The 16,416-nt window shown below is 39.1% G+C and overlaps 1 protein-coding gene across 1 annotated transcript in view; it reads right to left on the bottom strand.

Moving 5' to 3' along the window:
• Positions 1–5,084, bottom strand: part of si:ch211-89o9.6 (zinc finger and BTB domain-containing protein 38) — a 25,874-nt gene extending 20,790 nt beyond the window's left edge. Inside the window, exon 1 of the mRNA XM_054604145.1 lies at positions 4,556–5,084. Coding sequence (XP_054460120.1) covers positions 4,556–4,850 — 295 coding nt within the window. The 5' untranslated portion in view covers positions 4,851–5,084. The remainder of the gene's footprint in view (positions 1–4,555) is intronic.
• Positions 5,085–16,416: the final 11,332 nt, after the last annotated feature.

The raw sequence follows: 16,416 nt of genomic DNA, 5'->3' as shown, positions 1-16,416 counted from the left end.
GTTTATCAAGCCTTGTGATTACATCTCATAAATGTGTTTGTAATGCACTGTAAAAAAGGACCATTATATCAAGTGTTATCGATATTTATGCTACCACAAATATGTTCAATGATGCATTCTAGTTTCACCCTTAAACATAAAAATGGTAGAAACACTGGATTTCTAGAATACGTTAAGTTGTTCCTTCCAGATCCTGCTACCGACAAAAGGATTATTAAGGTTGGTAATACAATTTCAAACAATATTCATCCCTCTATTCAGGATAAGGATGTGTCAAGAAGGGTATTACATTTTCCTAATACTGTGCTGAAGGACTTGACACATTTTGAATGCAGCTGTTAATATACACATTAACACAGACTCTTTTTGACTGAGAGAAGTGCCAAGTTAGTAGACACTAGATAGTATAGCATAGGCCTATTGAACATGTTTCTACCCAATACTTATAGTGCACATGATTCTAATATTAAAAAATATTAAAATATTAAGCATTTTCAAAATATGGCAGACAAACTACATCTACTGTTACCGGTTTATAATTGCAAAAGATTAAGGTTGACATACTGCGCTTAAGTATATCTCAACCCAAGCAAAAAAATAATAATGTTTTAAGTTTGACTTAAATAAACAAAAAATGTCATATATATGCATTTCCTTCACTTTAAAGCAATATAGTTTAGCTTAACATAAACTGAATAAGGTATTGGAAAAATACATTTCAATGATTTAGACCTGAACATCATTTCAATATCCCCGTGTGTTATATAATACTTACTTTACCACTACTTGGGAGCATATTTACAGTATAGTAGTAGTTTTCCCCACAACTTTAGCGAACGAGAATTGAGAACCATATGATGTCCAGGCTGTTTTCACGTTATAGATCTGTGTTTTGTTGTAACAAGCATAAAGAAGTAACATTGCAAAAGATTTAGCCATTGTGATCTGGCAGATTATGTGTCAATCTCCTAGTCCAACAATTTAGACACCAGAATTATAAAAAATAAAAAAGGGCATTGCACCAAAATTAAACATGCGCGGTAGCAAAGTCTTGTTAATGTATGACGACTTAAACAAGCAAAGGTGGCTCAAGTCTTTTAGTTTCATCCCTTTGGGTCTGTCAAAGACTCCTGCAGAGTAATGTTACTTCCAACACCTGTTCAACACTACAGAATGCAAGACCGACCCCTGATGCATTCTTTTACAGTTTTGGCAACATGTAAGATTAAGAAAGGTGTGATTTAATTTGCAGTGGTACAATGCAATGTGGGACGGATTGTTAGATTTCCAGTCTGAGCTTTGTTTAAATGGAATCAGCGTGATCCATTCATCGGCTGTATGGAATTGGACCCCTTTGACTATACCACACTCGTGTCATACTGCATGAATGTGTTTAAAACAAAATCCCTACAGCCAGAAACACTGGCATTGACACATGGCGGTGCATTCCACAACCATCACAAGACCTTTCCAAATTAGTCTTTTCAATGGTTCGAATTTAAATCCGCAGAAATTTGGCATGACCTGAATCAAGGAGAAGAACATATATCAATGTTTTTTATGAGTTTGCTGGTGTTTTTTTGCACAGCTGTCCAGAGTGCTACAATCCCGGACATAAAAAAATTATTATGATTCAAATTTAACAGTTTGCAAAAACCTTTAATCTCTTGGTCTGAAAGACAACCTCTGTGTAAAGGTAATATAGGAATGCGAGTTGGAAAAAGAAAGAAAAGAAAAGATTTTTTTTAAACTTATGATGCGCCTCAATCATCAAAAAAAACTGTTTGGCGGACGCACCAACGCATAGAGATTACACCACAAAGTATCGGAGGGTGATAAACTGGGATATTATGACTTCTCAACTCTATACACACAACTATAGAGGCCAACAAATGTTACCCAATTGGTCAACCTTAAAATAAATCTCCCGCAATTTCGAACCAATCAATAATAACTTTAGATCAATAAAAAGTAACATCTTACCTTCAAGACTACTTTTATAACGCTGAAACAACAAGCTGATGTTCCCTTTGTGTCAGATGTGTGCAGAGATTCAGACCCAACCGATAAGTGTCACCATTCTGATGCTTAGAGGGCTCTTTCAGGTACGGTTTTAAACTGCAAAAGGTTGTCTTTTTCAAGAAAATTGAAGAGGTATGATTTTCCCGAAAAGAGTAACAGTCTTTTTAAGGAGTATGTAAAGACTTTCCTGCAGCTAAAGCAGGATGGTTCAGGCTCCATTATTTCGTTTTTTGTAAATAAAACAATCTGCTGATTATTGATGATAAATGAATGATGCTAGTAACAAAGTTGAGGTGTAAAATGTATGCATGGAGATATTTAAGTTGTTTGTTTCTTGTTCAAACAATTAATTATAACCATAATTACCTTGTTTTGTTTCAAAACCCCATTGACAAATATCAAGTTATGCTTATTGCTAGACAGATGTTTCCTGGAAAGAGAACATTTTTTTTATCAGTGTTTCTTGTGGGTATCTAGTGATTGATAATAAAGCCAAGACACCAGATGAGCCAAGACTCCGTCTCAGAACAGACCTTCTTTCAGAACTGCCTGTTGTGTATGTTCCTTCAAACAAATACAATTATGTCTGAATGCACCAGCAGACTTGTCTTTATTTTATTTTTTTAAAGCACAAAAGAAAAAGGGAGCAAATCTAATTTGTAGAGATCCCTGTTCATGTTTTTTGACTGCCGATAGTCATTGCTGATCCATATTGGCAGAAAAGTATCCCTTTGTTGTTTAAATAAAGAATCAGGTCTACAAGGCTCCAGGCGGTTTTTTTGCCACTATCCCAAAAATCATTTCAACCACTCTGAAGTCAGTAAACCATAGAGAATTCTGAATGTTATCCTTATACTTTTCACACAATCCAAATGATAAGGAAAGGAAAAAATGTGTGTTTATAGATTAAAAGAGATCTTGTCATAAGTAGTTAAAGTGTTGTATTATAAAGGTGCTTGGAGCTAGTGTAAATAGGTCATAATTAATGTATAATATATACATGTTGTTGTGAAAACATCTCCTTCAAACAGCTGGACTTATTCAAGTTTCTCACCAACACTACATTTTACGAGATCACACATCTTGATAACATTATAATTGACCATTTGGTCCGTGTACGACCATGGTTCATACATGTGCCAAACCGGTGAATGGGGAATCCGTACTGATCACGGATTGACAGTGGTCGGTTGCCCCACTATTACCATTACATCTGTTCAACAATATGAACATTTAAATGAAAGCAAAACCTTATTCAAATTGGCGCCGTCCGCAGTCTGTCAGCAACCGCTGCTATGTTTACACAAGCACAGCAGGTATGATTGGCCAACCACATTTCTCTTTTTACAAACAAGCTTAAACATAAGCTGTCTGTCTAAAGTCTAACTGTTTACTGACTATATTATGTCTGTGTTCTTAATGCTTTATAAACTTCACTCAGGAATTGTATTTATTTTCTTGACATTTAAGATTTGCTTCCAGCAAGATATTATTGACTTTAAAATGTGACTTTGCTGTTGAACATTGGATGTCTTATAGTTGTGACATTAGTACTTTTACTTAAGTAAAAGTTCTTAGAACATCTTCCACCACTGGTCAATGACACTGGATCAGTCAGGGGTGAACTGTCGTTCTGTGATACGACAGTGGTAACCACTGCACCACCTTACCGCCTCCAAACTACCTAAAACCATTTCCTATATGGTCGTGGTTAACCGCTGTGCCTGGGGCACTTGTTATACAGATACATTTTTACACGGAGAGGTAAGAAGGAGATGCGTTTCTAAAAACCCAGAAGTTTATAACCACAAAAAACCTGTGGAACTAAAGTTAGCACTTATATGCTTGGCAAGCTATTGAAGGTACTGAATGTTTGCACGTTTCTTTTACTTTTAATGTAACAATGAATAAAACCCTACAGGGAAAATGTTCTTTCTTAATTCATCTTCAGTCCTGATTGCTTGGTGATGTCGTGGTTCACTTTTACGCTGGGATTTGTTGGGCTTTAGCTTTTCTCTATCTTTTTAACCCGTTTTCACTGCTGAGCCCATTCAATATCTTGGATTTATACTTCAAACGCATAGTGTAGACATTTCTGACTGTTTCTCTCTTGACAATATTTATGAAGGGAGTGCAAATAGTAGCCTCCACGGTTGCTTATAAAATCATACCTTTGATGAAATATGCATTTAAACCATTTCTTAACCTGACAGTGTCTAGTGAGGTGTATGCAGGCCTAATTTTCCAATTTAAAGTCAGTTGAATATGTATGGTAACATCATGACAGACTCAGTGTTCATGCATTCTCCAATTCACACACACACAAGTATGCAACAGTGGGAGAGGCTACCAAACAAGGTGCCACCTGTCTATAAGGACCAATAACTCATTCACCAAACAACCTGGGGTCAGTGTCTGGACACAGGCACGGTGCTCGTTGGACGCACAGAGGACGACAGCCTTGATCTGTGTGTCTGAACGCAGAGACTGACTTGGATGTCGACTTCACGTTAAGCCATCCACCTGGTCTTACCGGGGGAAGGCGAGGGCTCCCGGAGCCTGTCGCTGCTGTGGATCTGCACCCTCGCCCGGCTGCCGTTCATGACGCTCTCCCGAAGCCTCCTCTCGGCGTTTCCCCGGGCCATCTTCAGCTCCAGCAGATGCAGCTTCCTCTTCAGGGCCTTGTTCTCCCTCTGGCACTGGGACATCTGCAGGCTGACCACGGCGTAGTCGTCGTCCACGAGCTTGCATATCTCCGCCACTGCTGCGTTAGCCAGGACCTCCATAATGGAGGCCAGCTGGGTCTGGAAGGCCAGGCGGCTGGACATCCTGCTCGGAGGCTTTGGGAACAGCGTCGGACTCCTCTTGCGGGGCTTAAGGGTTATAGGAGGTTTAGTCAAACCATTACAGCTTGTGTAAGAACTCTAGGTGTTTAAATATGGCGCAGATAAAACAAGGCTAAAGAAGTAGCTTCTCTTCTGTTCGCAAGCGCTGATGGCAAACATATCGCGTCATTTCCGGCTACAGAAGCCCTTCCGGTGCGTCCCAAATATATTTTTTTACTTTTTACGTTCTGCATGCGCGTACTTATTCCTGCCCGATTTGTACCACGCATGTGCGAACATTTGAAGGAGTTCTTCTTCTGCGTCCTTAAATCCCGACGTGGATCACCGCGATCTCCTGAACTAAAATATAACCGCACCGACAAAAACGGCTTTTTTTGACGATCGAATTTGAAATCTGAAGCTATGCCCTACAGACAGATGTTCCATTATTTGAGAAACATTGGCAGAAACTTCTTCTTCAGACATAGAGAGATAAATCATATTTGGTAAAGATATATATATATATATATATATATATATATATATATATATATATATATATATATATATATACATACATTTCTATTTTATATATATTTTAAAACAAAATTAAAACATTAAAAAAATTTGTATATATATACAGCGGGGGAAATAAGTATTGAACACATCACCATTTTTCTCAGTAAATATATTTCTAAAGGTGCTATTGACATGAAATTTTCACCAGGTTAGTAATCCATCCATACAAATAAAACAAAACAAATAAGTTCATAAATTAAGTAATGTGTAATAAAATAGAATGACACAGGGGAAAAAGTATTGAACACGCTCACTGAAATGTATTTAATACTTGGTACAAAAGCCTTTGTTGGTAATGACAGCTTCAAGACGCCTCCTGTATGGAGAAACTAGTCGCATGCATTGCTCAGGTGTGATTTTGGCCCATTCTTCCACACAAACAGTCTTCAAATCTTGAAGGTTCCGTGGGCCTCTTCTATGAACTCTGATCTTTAGTTCTTTCCATAGATTTTCTATTGGATTCAAGTCAGGTGATTGGCTGGGCCATTCTAGCAGCTTTATTTTCTTTCTCTGAAACCAATGGAGAGTTTCCTTGGCTGTGTGTTTGGGGTCATTGTCTTGCTGAAATGTCCACCCTCGTTTCATCTTCATCATCCTGGTAGATGGCAGCAGATTTTTATCAAGATTGTCTCGGTACATTTTTCCATTCATCCTTCCTTCAATTATATGAAGTTTGCCAGTGCCGTATGCTGAAAAACAGCCCCACACCATGATGTTCCCACCTCCAAACTTCACTTGTTGGTATGGTGTTTTTGCGGTGATGTGCAGTGCCATTCGACCTCCAAACATGGTGTGTATTATGGCATCCAAAGAGTTCAATTTTGGTCTCATCTGACCAGACTATATTCTCCCAGTATTTCACAGGCTTGTCTAAATGTTGTGCAGCAAACTTTAAACGAGCTTCAACATGCTTTTTCTTCAGCAATGGAGTCTTGCGTGGTGAGCGTGCATACAGGCCACAGCGGTTGAGTGCATCGCTTATTGTTTTCTTTGAAACAATTGTACCTGCTAATTCCAAGTGGTCCTTGGCTCTTGGACAACTCTTCTGATAATTATTTTCACTCCTCTGTCAGAAATCTTGCGAGGAGCACCTGGTCGTGGCCGGTTTATGGTGAAATGATGTTCTTTCCACTTCCGGATTACAGTGGGAAATACTTTTTCCCTGTGTCATTCCATTTTATTACACATAACTTAATTTCTGAACTTATTTGTTTGGTTTTCTTTATATTTATGGATTACTTGGGTTGTTACCGACATCTGGTAAAAATTTGATGTCAATGGCACCTTTAGAAATATATTTACTGAGAACAATGGTGACATGTTCAATACTTATTTTACCCGCTGTGTATATATATATATATATATATATATATATATATATATATATATATATATATATATATATATATATTCATATAGGCACATATATATGTGTAAACTGCCATTTATATTTTAGTTCAGGAGATCGCGGTGAACCATGTCAGGATTTAAGGATGCCGATGGCCTTAAAACAACTCAGAAGAAGAAATCCTTCAAATGTTCGCACATGCGTGGTACAAATCGGGCAGGAATAAGTACGCACATGCGCAGAACGGATCGGGCAGCTGGAACGGACCGGGTACTAACAGTATGTACCCCATGGCGCGAAATTTGAACTAGAAACTTTGCGATTGATTGGAACGCAGCTCAACGTTACCTTGGAGATGCAACAATATGCAGTTCGCCAATGTCGCCAGAGATGGATGTCAACCCGGAGAGCTCTGCTGTTGTTACGTTTTACTGTAGTTTTAAATGTTATATTTGCATACTTTGTATTTTCTAACATGCTGTATGACATCAACGACAGTAACTAGTCATTCTAATATTTAATGGTTCTGTCTTTTATTTTTATTGGTTATCTTTGTTCACATAAACACTCATATTCCTATTATTACTCTCTTTTCGACGGATCCCCAGTGGGCATATTACCCCACTTTCAATTCATAGTTCTTTTGCTGGCAGATGTTTTTTATCGTCGAACGTACTTTCATGCAGAGATGCAGCTGCTGGCACTATGGTCTGTCTGCACATGAAGCAGCCTTACTTTTAACTTAATTAAGACTGAGCACTGACGAATTTGGAGAGGAGGACCTATTCTTCTAAAATTCATTATGAATATAATTGTTATTATTATTAGGTCCCCAGCACCTACGTAGTGAGAGCGTAAGACCTATTGTTCTTTTTTTTTTTAAATCTCTAAAATCATTAGTTCCCGAGCACCAATGAAAACAGTGTGGAGGACTTATTGTTCTTCTAAAGTTATTGAAATTAAGGATATTATTGTTATTGGATTTATCATTATTTTCCATCTTTCAGCAGAAAACAAGGTGCTTGGGCTACTCAAGATCTAGTGAAAGTTAACACCAAAATTAGACTCAGCAAAAAATGCAATCCAATATGGGTGTCCGGACAAATTGGGTCAAAAAGGCCACCTATTGAGTGGCCCCCACTGTGTTTTTCACCTAGCTGTATGTAACATGTTCGGATGTACAAAAAAGCGTCTTGGAGGTTCTGAATTTTATGTCTTTTCTTTTTTTTTTTACCATTGCAAGGCGCTGTACTCTAACAATCTCCTCCTTAAGATTTAACCCGATTGACTTGAAATTTAGTCAATATAATCTTGTGACCTGTGCAATTAAAAGTTATCAAAAGATCAAAAATGAAACAGAAAGTTATCTTAACTTGGTTGTACATTGTGTAATCTGCTCCCAATTTCCCATGTTTAATAACATTCTCACTGTGTACTAAGACATCCTCTTCCTCCCAGATTAATCAGATCCATAGAAAATTAAGTCAGAAAATCCTTAAGGCCTTGATTCTACTTCATTGTGTGGCGACACTGCAAATTTTGGATCTTTGCAAAATAAACTGATTTAACTTGACTCCGCAGGGTCAAATCTTTTCCAAATATGACATGTTTGATAAGACTCCAGATTGAAGACATCTGTAGGCCAATTTTATTAACCATTAAACACCAAGCTGTTATAATTCGACTGTACTTGGTTAAATCGGCCCCAAACTTGACATGCTTGATAGGAATCATGGCTTGAGGACTACTGCATGCCAATATTCACTCATAGTCACAGCGCCACCCACTGGCAACAGGAAGTCACACTTGCTATACTTTGGCCTGCTAATCTTAGCAGGTAAATCAGATCCACTCTAAATTTGTTCAACACAAATGTATGGTGTTCATAATGCCCTGACCTTTCGTGAAACACTGTTCCCATGGCGACGCATTCTTCGCCATGAAAAACGTAGCTGTTTTTGATAGGCTAAATATGCTTGATACAGAACGAGACTTGGAACTCACATTTATAGTCCCATATGTAGTTACCTGATATGGTTGTAGTGCTTGGAAGTGGCAAAGGGCCACAACAACGGCCCATACAAATTTCAATAAAGCAGCCCTCGCAGTATGTTTCACAGAGATGTATCAAATTTGTCAGGCACATGTTAAAACAAGTATCTTGGGGTCATGTTCAAAGTCAGTCATTTAGATTTCTGTACGAATCTCTTGTGTATTTTGGGCAAAATCTGGTTCCTGTAATTTAATGAACACCTGCTAGGGAATAAATCAGATCGACTGTAAGTTTGGTCAGAACATCTAATCATGTTTGCAGTGAAAAATGATTAAATGTTTGAGGTTTCATGGGAAGCTGTTGCTGTGGCGGCCGTTTACATGATTTACCATTAATACATCAAGCTGTTGTAACTCAAATGTACTTGGTCGAATCTGCCCCAAACTTGACAAGCATGATAAGAATCATGGCTTGAGCACTACTGTATGCCAATATAAACTCACAGTCAACCCACCTACTGGCAACCATTGCTGTGCGAAGGATTTCACAAATACAGAAGTCCAAAAACTCACTGACAGAAAAACAGATTTACCTGATTCATAAATAAACATTTTAAGAAGTTTAGAGAGCAAAACTTGATGTTTTAAAAGCTTTTCGAGGGGAACTAGTAGAAGTGATCTGTCAAGCAGTTTGACATGAAAATCAGGTTAAATGTTGCCATGAATGACCAACACTATAATCTGAAAGTACAGAAGAGGCTAGAATGATCACAAAACATCTGTTAATGAATGGAAAAAGTAGTTAATTAACGTTAAAGTAAAAGCAAAGCTCTCACCCTCTGCATTTACTTCCTGTCCCTTTCCCTGTGACTCCACACTTGTCTGCCTTGCCAATGTGTACAAAAAATAATTTACAAACATTTTAAACACCTTCTTTATTTCATCTTGTGTTTGAGTTTGCAACATTTTGGATTTGAATTATGTCTCAAAAAGCACATAGACATAAGCAAAATGTGTGTTTTACAATGATATATGTGTACAATAATATAATGTTAATACACTATCATTATGCTAGGTGTTTGTGCTGTTAAATTGAGCCAATAGGTTCCACTAAATGACCCAAAGAACATGTACATTTCTATGGTGATAGCACTTTAAATTGGACCAGGTTTTTGTTTGTGAGGATCAGCATCATGCTAATCCTATCATCTCCATCACCAACATCTTTTTCCCTCAGTCTCCTCATCTTGTACAGTATCTCTTCCTCTCCCAAAGCTGAGCATTAATTGACACCATTGTCAATGTTTGGTTAAAAGATGTCTGTCTGGGTATTAATGGCATTGAAAAGTGTAAAATTAAAGTACTTGAGTTTTTCCATTTTCTGCTACTTTATAGATCTACTCCACAACATCTCCGAGACACATTTTGTACTTTTTACCACACATTTATGTGATAACTTTAGTTACGCTACACTCAGATTATTAAAACAAAATATAATCATCTAAATAATGATGTTTTATTATAGAGCAAACTATTGAGCAGTATACATAGTGATTAAAATGAGCTACACCTTTACCAGCTGAAACATTAAAGTGATAAACTAATTGTCAGCACAAACATACACAGTTGGTTTAGAGACCTGCATTTACTTTGAGGGTCTGATATGTTACAAACACTTTTGAGCTTTCACATACATTGAGGTTTTTGACGATCTTCACAGGCTTACATTTAAAGTTGTGTTCGGAACTACACTTAAAACATTCAAGGCCCCTCCAAATGACCTGGCAACTCTGCTGCTCCACGCAGGATATACTGTCTAACTGGTGAACGCGGTGTCTCATTGTCACTGAAGGGTACGACCAAGTAAACCAGCGGCCCGCCAGTACCCTTGACATGAGCAAAGGTGTGAGGGGCCGATCATCTCTGCTTGCAGCTTTCATTTTTATACATCTCAAGCTGGAGTTCATTGACTTTAAGACAGTGCTTATGATTGGTAACCCTACCTATTCATGAATTGAATTGCCTTGACCAAGGATGCTAGGACAGCTGACGCAGTATGTTGTTGTCGTTATCGCTGTTGTCACTGTTTGTTCCATGTAGTTTGTCTGGGTTCTGTCGATTCCAAACTTTTTTTAATTGGATACAATAACGATAGTTTTTTGTTATAATTTAACGATACAGATACAAATACTGATCATTTCTAAATGGAATGTGATTTTTGTCAAAATAAAAGTTATTTTTTGAAAAAAAAGATCATTACACTCAAAGGCAAATCACATGACATATTCCGACCATAAATAACAAATTTATTACAAAAGCAATAAGAGTACAGTTAAATAAAACGTGTGTGCCACTAAGTGTAAAAAATATTCCAATATTTTACAGAAATACTTATATTAAATAATAAGCCTCCTTGTAACTTTCTGGATGTGTTGTTTTTCCATGTTTGAAGAGCTTACTCGTGCTGCTGTGTGTGGCACTATATTGTCATAAAATAGCACACCCTGCTTATCTATAGGTGAAAAGTTGCACTGCAACACACTATGTTTCCTTTATGAAATTCTCTGACATGTTTGATGTGGAAGAGTGCACCGCTGTTCTCTCGGTTCTGACTGTGACACAAACCAGCTTTGGCACAAACATTTTACAAAAGTGTTCAAAACGTTTGGAAGTTATGCAGCAACCCACATTTGTACTAATATAATCTTTACCATCAATATATTTTTTAAAGGAAATCCATACCAAATGAGTAACTTGCAAGATGTATGTGCAGTCTCTCTGATGACAATAACATTTTCTGAACCAAGAACTAAGAAATGCTATGTGCTGTCGTTGTTTTGCTAAAGCTATCTGCTCCTAAAATTACATTTTGTACTTCCATCACCACATATGTTGACCACATGAAATACAACAACATGCACTAAGACAGGTTTAGAGTCGTTGGAATTTGTAGCTGTTTCCCCTTTTGACTGAGCAAAGCTCAGCAAGCTTGCATGTTCCTCCTGCTTTGAGTCCATAAACATTAATACTTATCAGAACTGTATTGAGAATGTCTCAGCATTCTTTGATATCGACACAGTCTCGGTGAGAAATTAAAACGCAAAGTGCCAGCAGTCCTGAAAAAAAAGCAACAAAAGCTGGAAGTGTTTGGAAATTTGAATCTATAAGAAATCACAGTAGGATAAGGCAAGATTAAATTTGTGTTAATAACGTATGCTTGACATGTGATGAAATTTAAATGTATTTTAAGTCACTTTTATAAGTCACCTCATAATATAGGCCTTAGAACTATGGTTTTACTAGGTGGGCTGTGTATCATCACAAGTAGCCAAGATGACCCAAGAGAAACATGATCCCATCATCCTGGATCCTGGGTTTTTCCTCATTTCCCGATTTTGTGCCACCTCAATCCCTCGCTATTTGATCCTCCAGCTTGGCACACGCAAACAAATAAAAAGAGGCATGACACAAAGCTGTAATGGTCTCAAACCACGGCTGCAACAGTTCCTTTTTGTTTTCATAAATTGTATTTATTTAAGATGCTCAGATGCCCGATCAAACTTTCTGCCATTCACAGTTTGTGTAGCTCCTAATGCCCTAACCCTAACCACTTTTATTAATGACAATCACCTGATACTTCTGTTTTTATACTTAATGTAGGCTACATCGAATTAAACTGCTTTAATCATGACACAACATTTACAAGTGCCAACAGCTGCGGATTTCAAATTATTATATCAACATTATCTTACATTCAGCAGTAATTTGCTGTATTTCATGTTGTAAAATAGAAAGACAGGACTGTGTGTATATAATATCTATCAAATATAACTCTTTATATTACTTTACTTTTTTGTACAGTGCTTCATACACACACAATAACATACATAAAGTCACATGATGTGACGTTGTGAATTGAGTTAAGAGTAAATATATAAGTTGTCATGAACATCGTTATGATCATCTGACGGATAAGAAAATAGTATAAAAGTGGTATAACAAAAAAATGGACAGCTGATGCAGCTGTGCCATACCTCATATTTATTTGTCGTCGCTTTAAAATGACGGTCCGAGTCGGGGATGTCTCATTTGTTAAATGCCTGTCGCCTCGACTCATCTCTTCTCTCGTCTCTTTCTCAACCCCTTTGCTCACATCTTCCATGTAGGTACTAAGATGCGAGGTGAGGAAATGAATCAAGGAGGCACAAAATCAGGAAATGAAACAGTCCCCAAGTGCGTTAGCTATGTATACACAAACAAAACCATTATTGACAAATTGATGGATTAAGTGTTATAAACACCGTCTCAGGCACTCTTTTACAGTTTACTGTGTGATCCTCTCTCAGTTTTAAACAAGGAGTAAGTAATGACTTAGTAGGCTTTAGTGAAAATCCTTTTGTTAGTCCTTTAAAACAGAACTTAGATATTACTGCTATGATCAAGGACAAATATTAACTGCACTTATATATATATCACAGGATATCGCTTTGATTCTTTGTTCTGGCTTACATTTCTGGTATTCCCTTGTTAAAGATTTCAAATATTCACCCTTAAGAGCCCAAACTGTATAAGGGTCGTTTCCAGATGCTATCCACCTCGTCCGGTGGTCCGTCTACAGGCCACACTGGGACTGTTGCCGGTGTCTGCGAACGCTACACATTTGGCTGAAGGACTGTCCGCATCGCGAGCAGCTGTAGGGCTTCTCCTGCGTGTGGACTGTGCGGTGCCTCTTAAGGTGGCTGGACGAGATGAAGCTTTTCCCGCACAGCGTACACCGATAGCGTCTCTCCCCAGTGTGGATGAGGAGGTGGACCCGTAGATTGTTGGGCTGGGCGAAGCCTTTACCGCAGTGGGGGCAGGTGTAGGGCCTCTCCCCTGTGTGCACCCGCTGGTGAAGCTCCAGGGCAGCTGCGCTGGGGAAGACACACCCGCAGACAGCACATACCATGGGCTCTTTGGCGGCAGCAGCAGCAGCAGCAGCAGCAGCAGCGTCGCTCCTGTAGAGCCGACTCTGGCTGGTCGTAGTTGCAGAAGGAGCTTCTGGGGGAGGAGGTGGAGGAGGAGGCAGTGGAGGTGGTGCGGCCACGACAGTGGCGGCGGCTGCAGATGCGGCAGCAGCCATGTCAAAGGACGCAGCAAAAGCAGCCATTTCATGGGTGCCGCTGGTGAAGAGCATGGTTGGAGGGCCATCTAGACTGTCTCCTCCCTGAGAGGGGAAGGAGGCAGAGGGATGGCCATTTTCTGTGTTCCCCAAACCCAGCTGTGCTACTGCATATGCTGCACCAAGATGGCTGACCCTCTCCTGCATCCAGGCCAGGTCCAGGCCCAGACTGTTGATGCGGTCATGGCTTGGATCATCCAAGGCTACAGGGGCAGACAGCTGAGAGGGAGGAAGTACATCTTGCGTAGCAACATCTGTCTGGATCTCTGGCTTCAGAGCACCATCCGTTAGGTTCCCTACTAGGTCCCTGCGCACACCCCCGAGGGCCGTGACCCCCCCACTACTGGCTGTCAAACCGTTGCCCAGAGGGGAACTGTTCGCTCGAGGCCTGCAGGTAAGGTCCATTGTGGAATCACTAGGCGAAGAGGAGGTCTGGGTGGTGATGTGGGTGACACTGGTGTCAGGAACAATATCACTGGGGGGGGGTCCTCGCTTGGCTCCATGGCTGAAGATGGACAGACAGCCACAGGGGAACAGGCTGAGTGGAGTTAAAGAAACAAAGAAGAAAAATGTCATGATGATGAGGGTTGACAGAAAGAGTATGAATTTGGAGAAATCACGACCCAGAATATTTTCAGCGGTGTACATCAGTTGTCCTTGCCACAATTAGTCAAGGTGATTTTGTTTAAATCAAATTTTCAGAAATTAAAAAAAAACATTTGGTGTTTGTATTTATATTTACTGAGGAAGTATCCTATGGAATGAAGGTGTATATATTTTTTTATTAAACCTGATGATCTACGTGCCCCCCAAGCACGGTCTGAGGTCTAGCTCAAGGGGTACAGCTCCTGCATGTTTGGTGGGGATTGCTCCCCTACTACCAGTGAATGCAGCACAGGGTGTAGTGTTTGTGAACACAGCTTTTGGGCTGGCTCCTCCCCCAATTCCCTAATCAGGGACAGATTATAAAAGGCACTTGTTGGATTAGGCTCAATCTTTTTTTTTTCTCGTAGGGGCATAATGCAAATCCTATACTGGGCACAATGTTCATTACCTGCGCTATCTCTCTCATCTACATCACTATCTCAAGTTTTTCTGAGTCTTCTCATCTTGTACCTTATCTCCTCCCTTCCCAAAGATCAGTTTTGTTGGGACAGTCTGTTCCCTTATGTCTGTCCCAGTGAAGAGAGAAAACACATGTTGTGTCAATGACAATTTTGGCTATTTTAAAACACCAAATTCAGTCAGTACTATCAAAATAGTGACTTTTCATGGAAAGATGTTGCTGTGGCATGGTTGCAATTTGTGCCATTCGCCATTAAACAATAAGTTATTTTTGAGGGGCTAGGGATGCTTGTAATGAACAAAACCTGGCACAAGCATTAAATGGGACCTACTCATTTTCAGAGACAATAGATTTTCTACTAGAACATGTATGCATGCTGTAAAAATGTTAAAGATGTTCAAAAAACACTATATTCTTCTCATATTGTCTGCCTACATATACCTGTATTTACCCTCTGTCTGAAACAGTTCTGATTCACGCCCTGTCTCTTTAATCCTCCTGGAAAAAGCTAAGTTCTGCACTTCCTGGTCTGCCGTGACATCACCTCTACGTCCACTTCTTACACACAGTCTATGGTTTCTGTGTCTATATATCTCCGCTTTGTGATTACAAAAGAAAAAGACATGATTGGACAATCAGTCTTGAGCAGAGACGTGAGCAGTTGGGGACACCCATAGTAAAGTGACAGCAGAGATTACTAGTAGCAGAGTCAGCAAGTCTATGTTATCAGTGTACATGTGATAATGGATGATATGAACTGATGTTGTTGTTTGTCTGTGTTTATATAAAGATGTAATATAAATATAACGTTGAATATGCTGCATATATGCACATAATAATAATACAGTGTTACATGGTAAATTATTACACCCAAGATAAAGTATTGACCTGCCATCACTGGTAAACTTCACACTTCCTACACTAGAGGCTGTGTCTAAAAAATAAAAAAAACACATTTACCACAATGACATGTCAAAATGGCTGCTGTGGAAAGGGCCTATGACAACATTCTTAGCTTCCCTTCATTGGCTACCCTTTTTATCTCGGATCAGACTTTAATTTGTAAATGGACACGCCCCTTCCTACCTGCCTGATCTCCTTAAACCTTATACTCCAATCAGGACTCTCTGCTCTAAGAAAAAAGGGCTCCTGTTTGTGCCGAAAGAGGGAAAAGAAGTCAGCAAGCTTAAGTGCCACTTCCTATCATACCCACTTCTTATGAAATAACCAGACATCACACAGTCTGATTCTGTCTCTCCTCTCAACCCCCACCCCTTCCAAAAAAAGCCCCAGAGATTAACTGCTGCTTGAAAAGGAAGAGCGCATTTTTTTCAGAACTAAAAGACCCATAGACTAACTATCCTAACAGGAAGTTCAGGATGAGGTTTGTTTTCCATCTAAATACTTTTAGTTTTAAAGTGCA

Source organism: Anoplopoma fimbria, chromosome 9 (assembly GCF_027596085.1).
Source record: "Anoplopoma fimbria isolate UVic2021 breed Golden Eagle Sablefish chromosome 9, Afim_UVic_2022, whole genome shotgun sequence".
Lineage (NCBI taxonomy): Eukaryota > Metazoa > Chordata > Actinopteri > Perciformes > Anoplopomatidae > Anoplopoma > Anoplopoma fimbria.
This window is presented reverse-complemented; position numbering and strand designations above follow the sequence as displayed.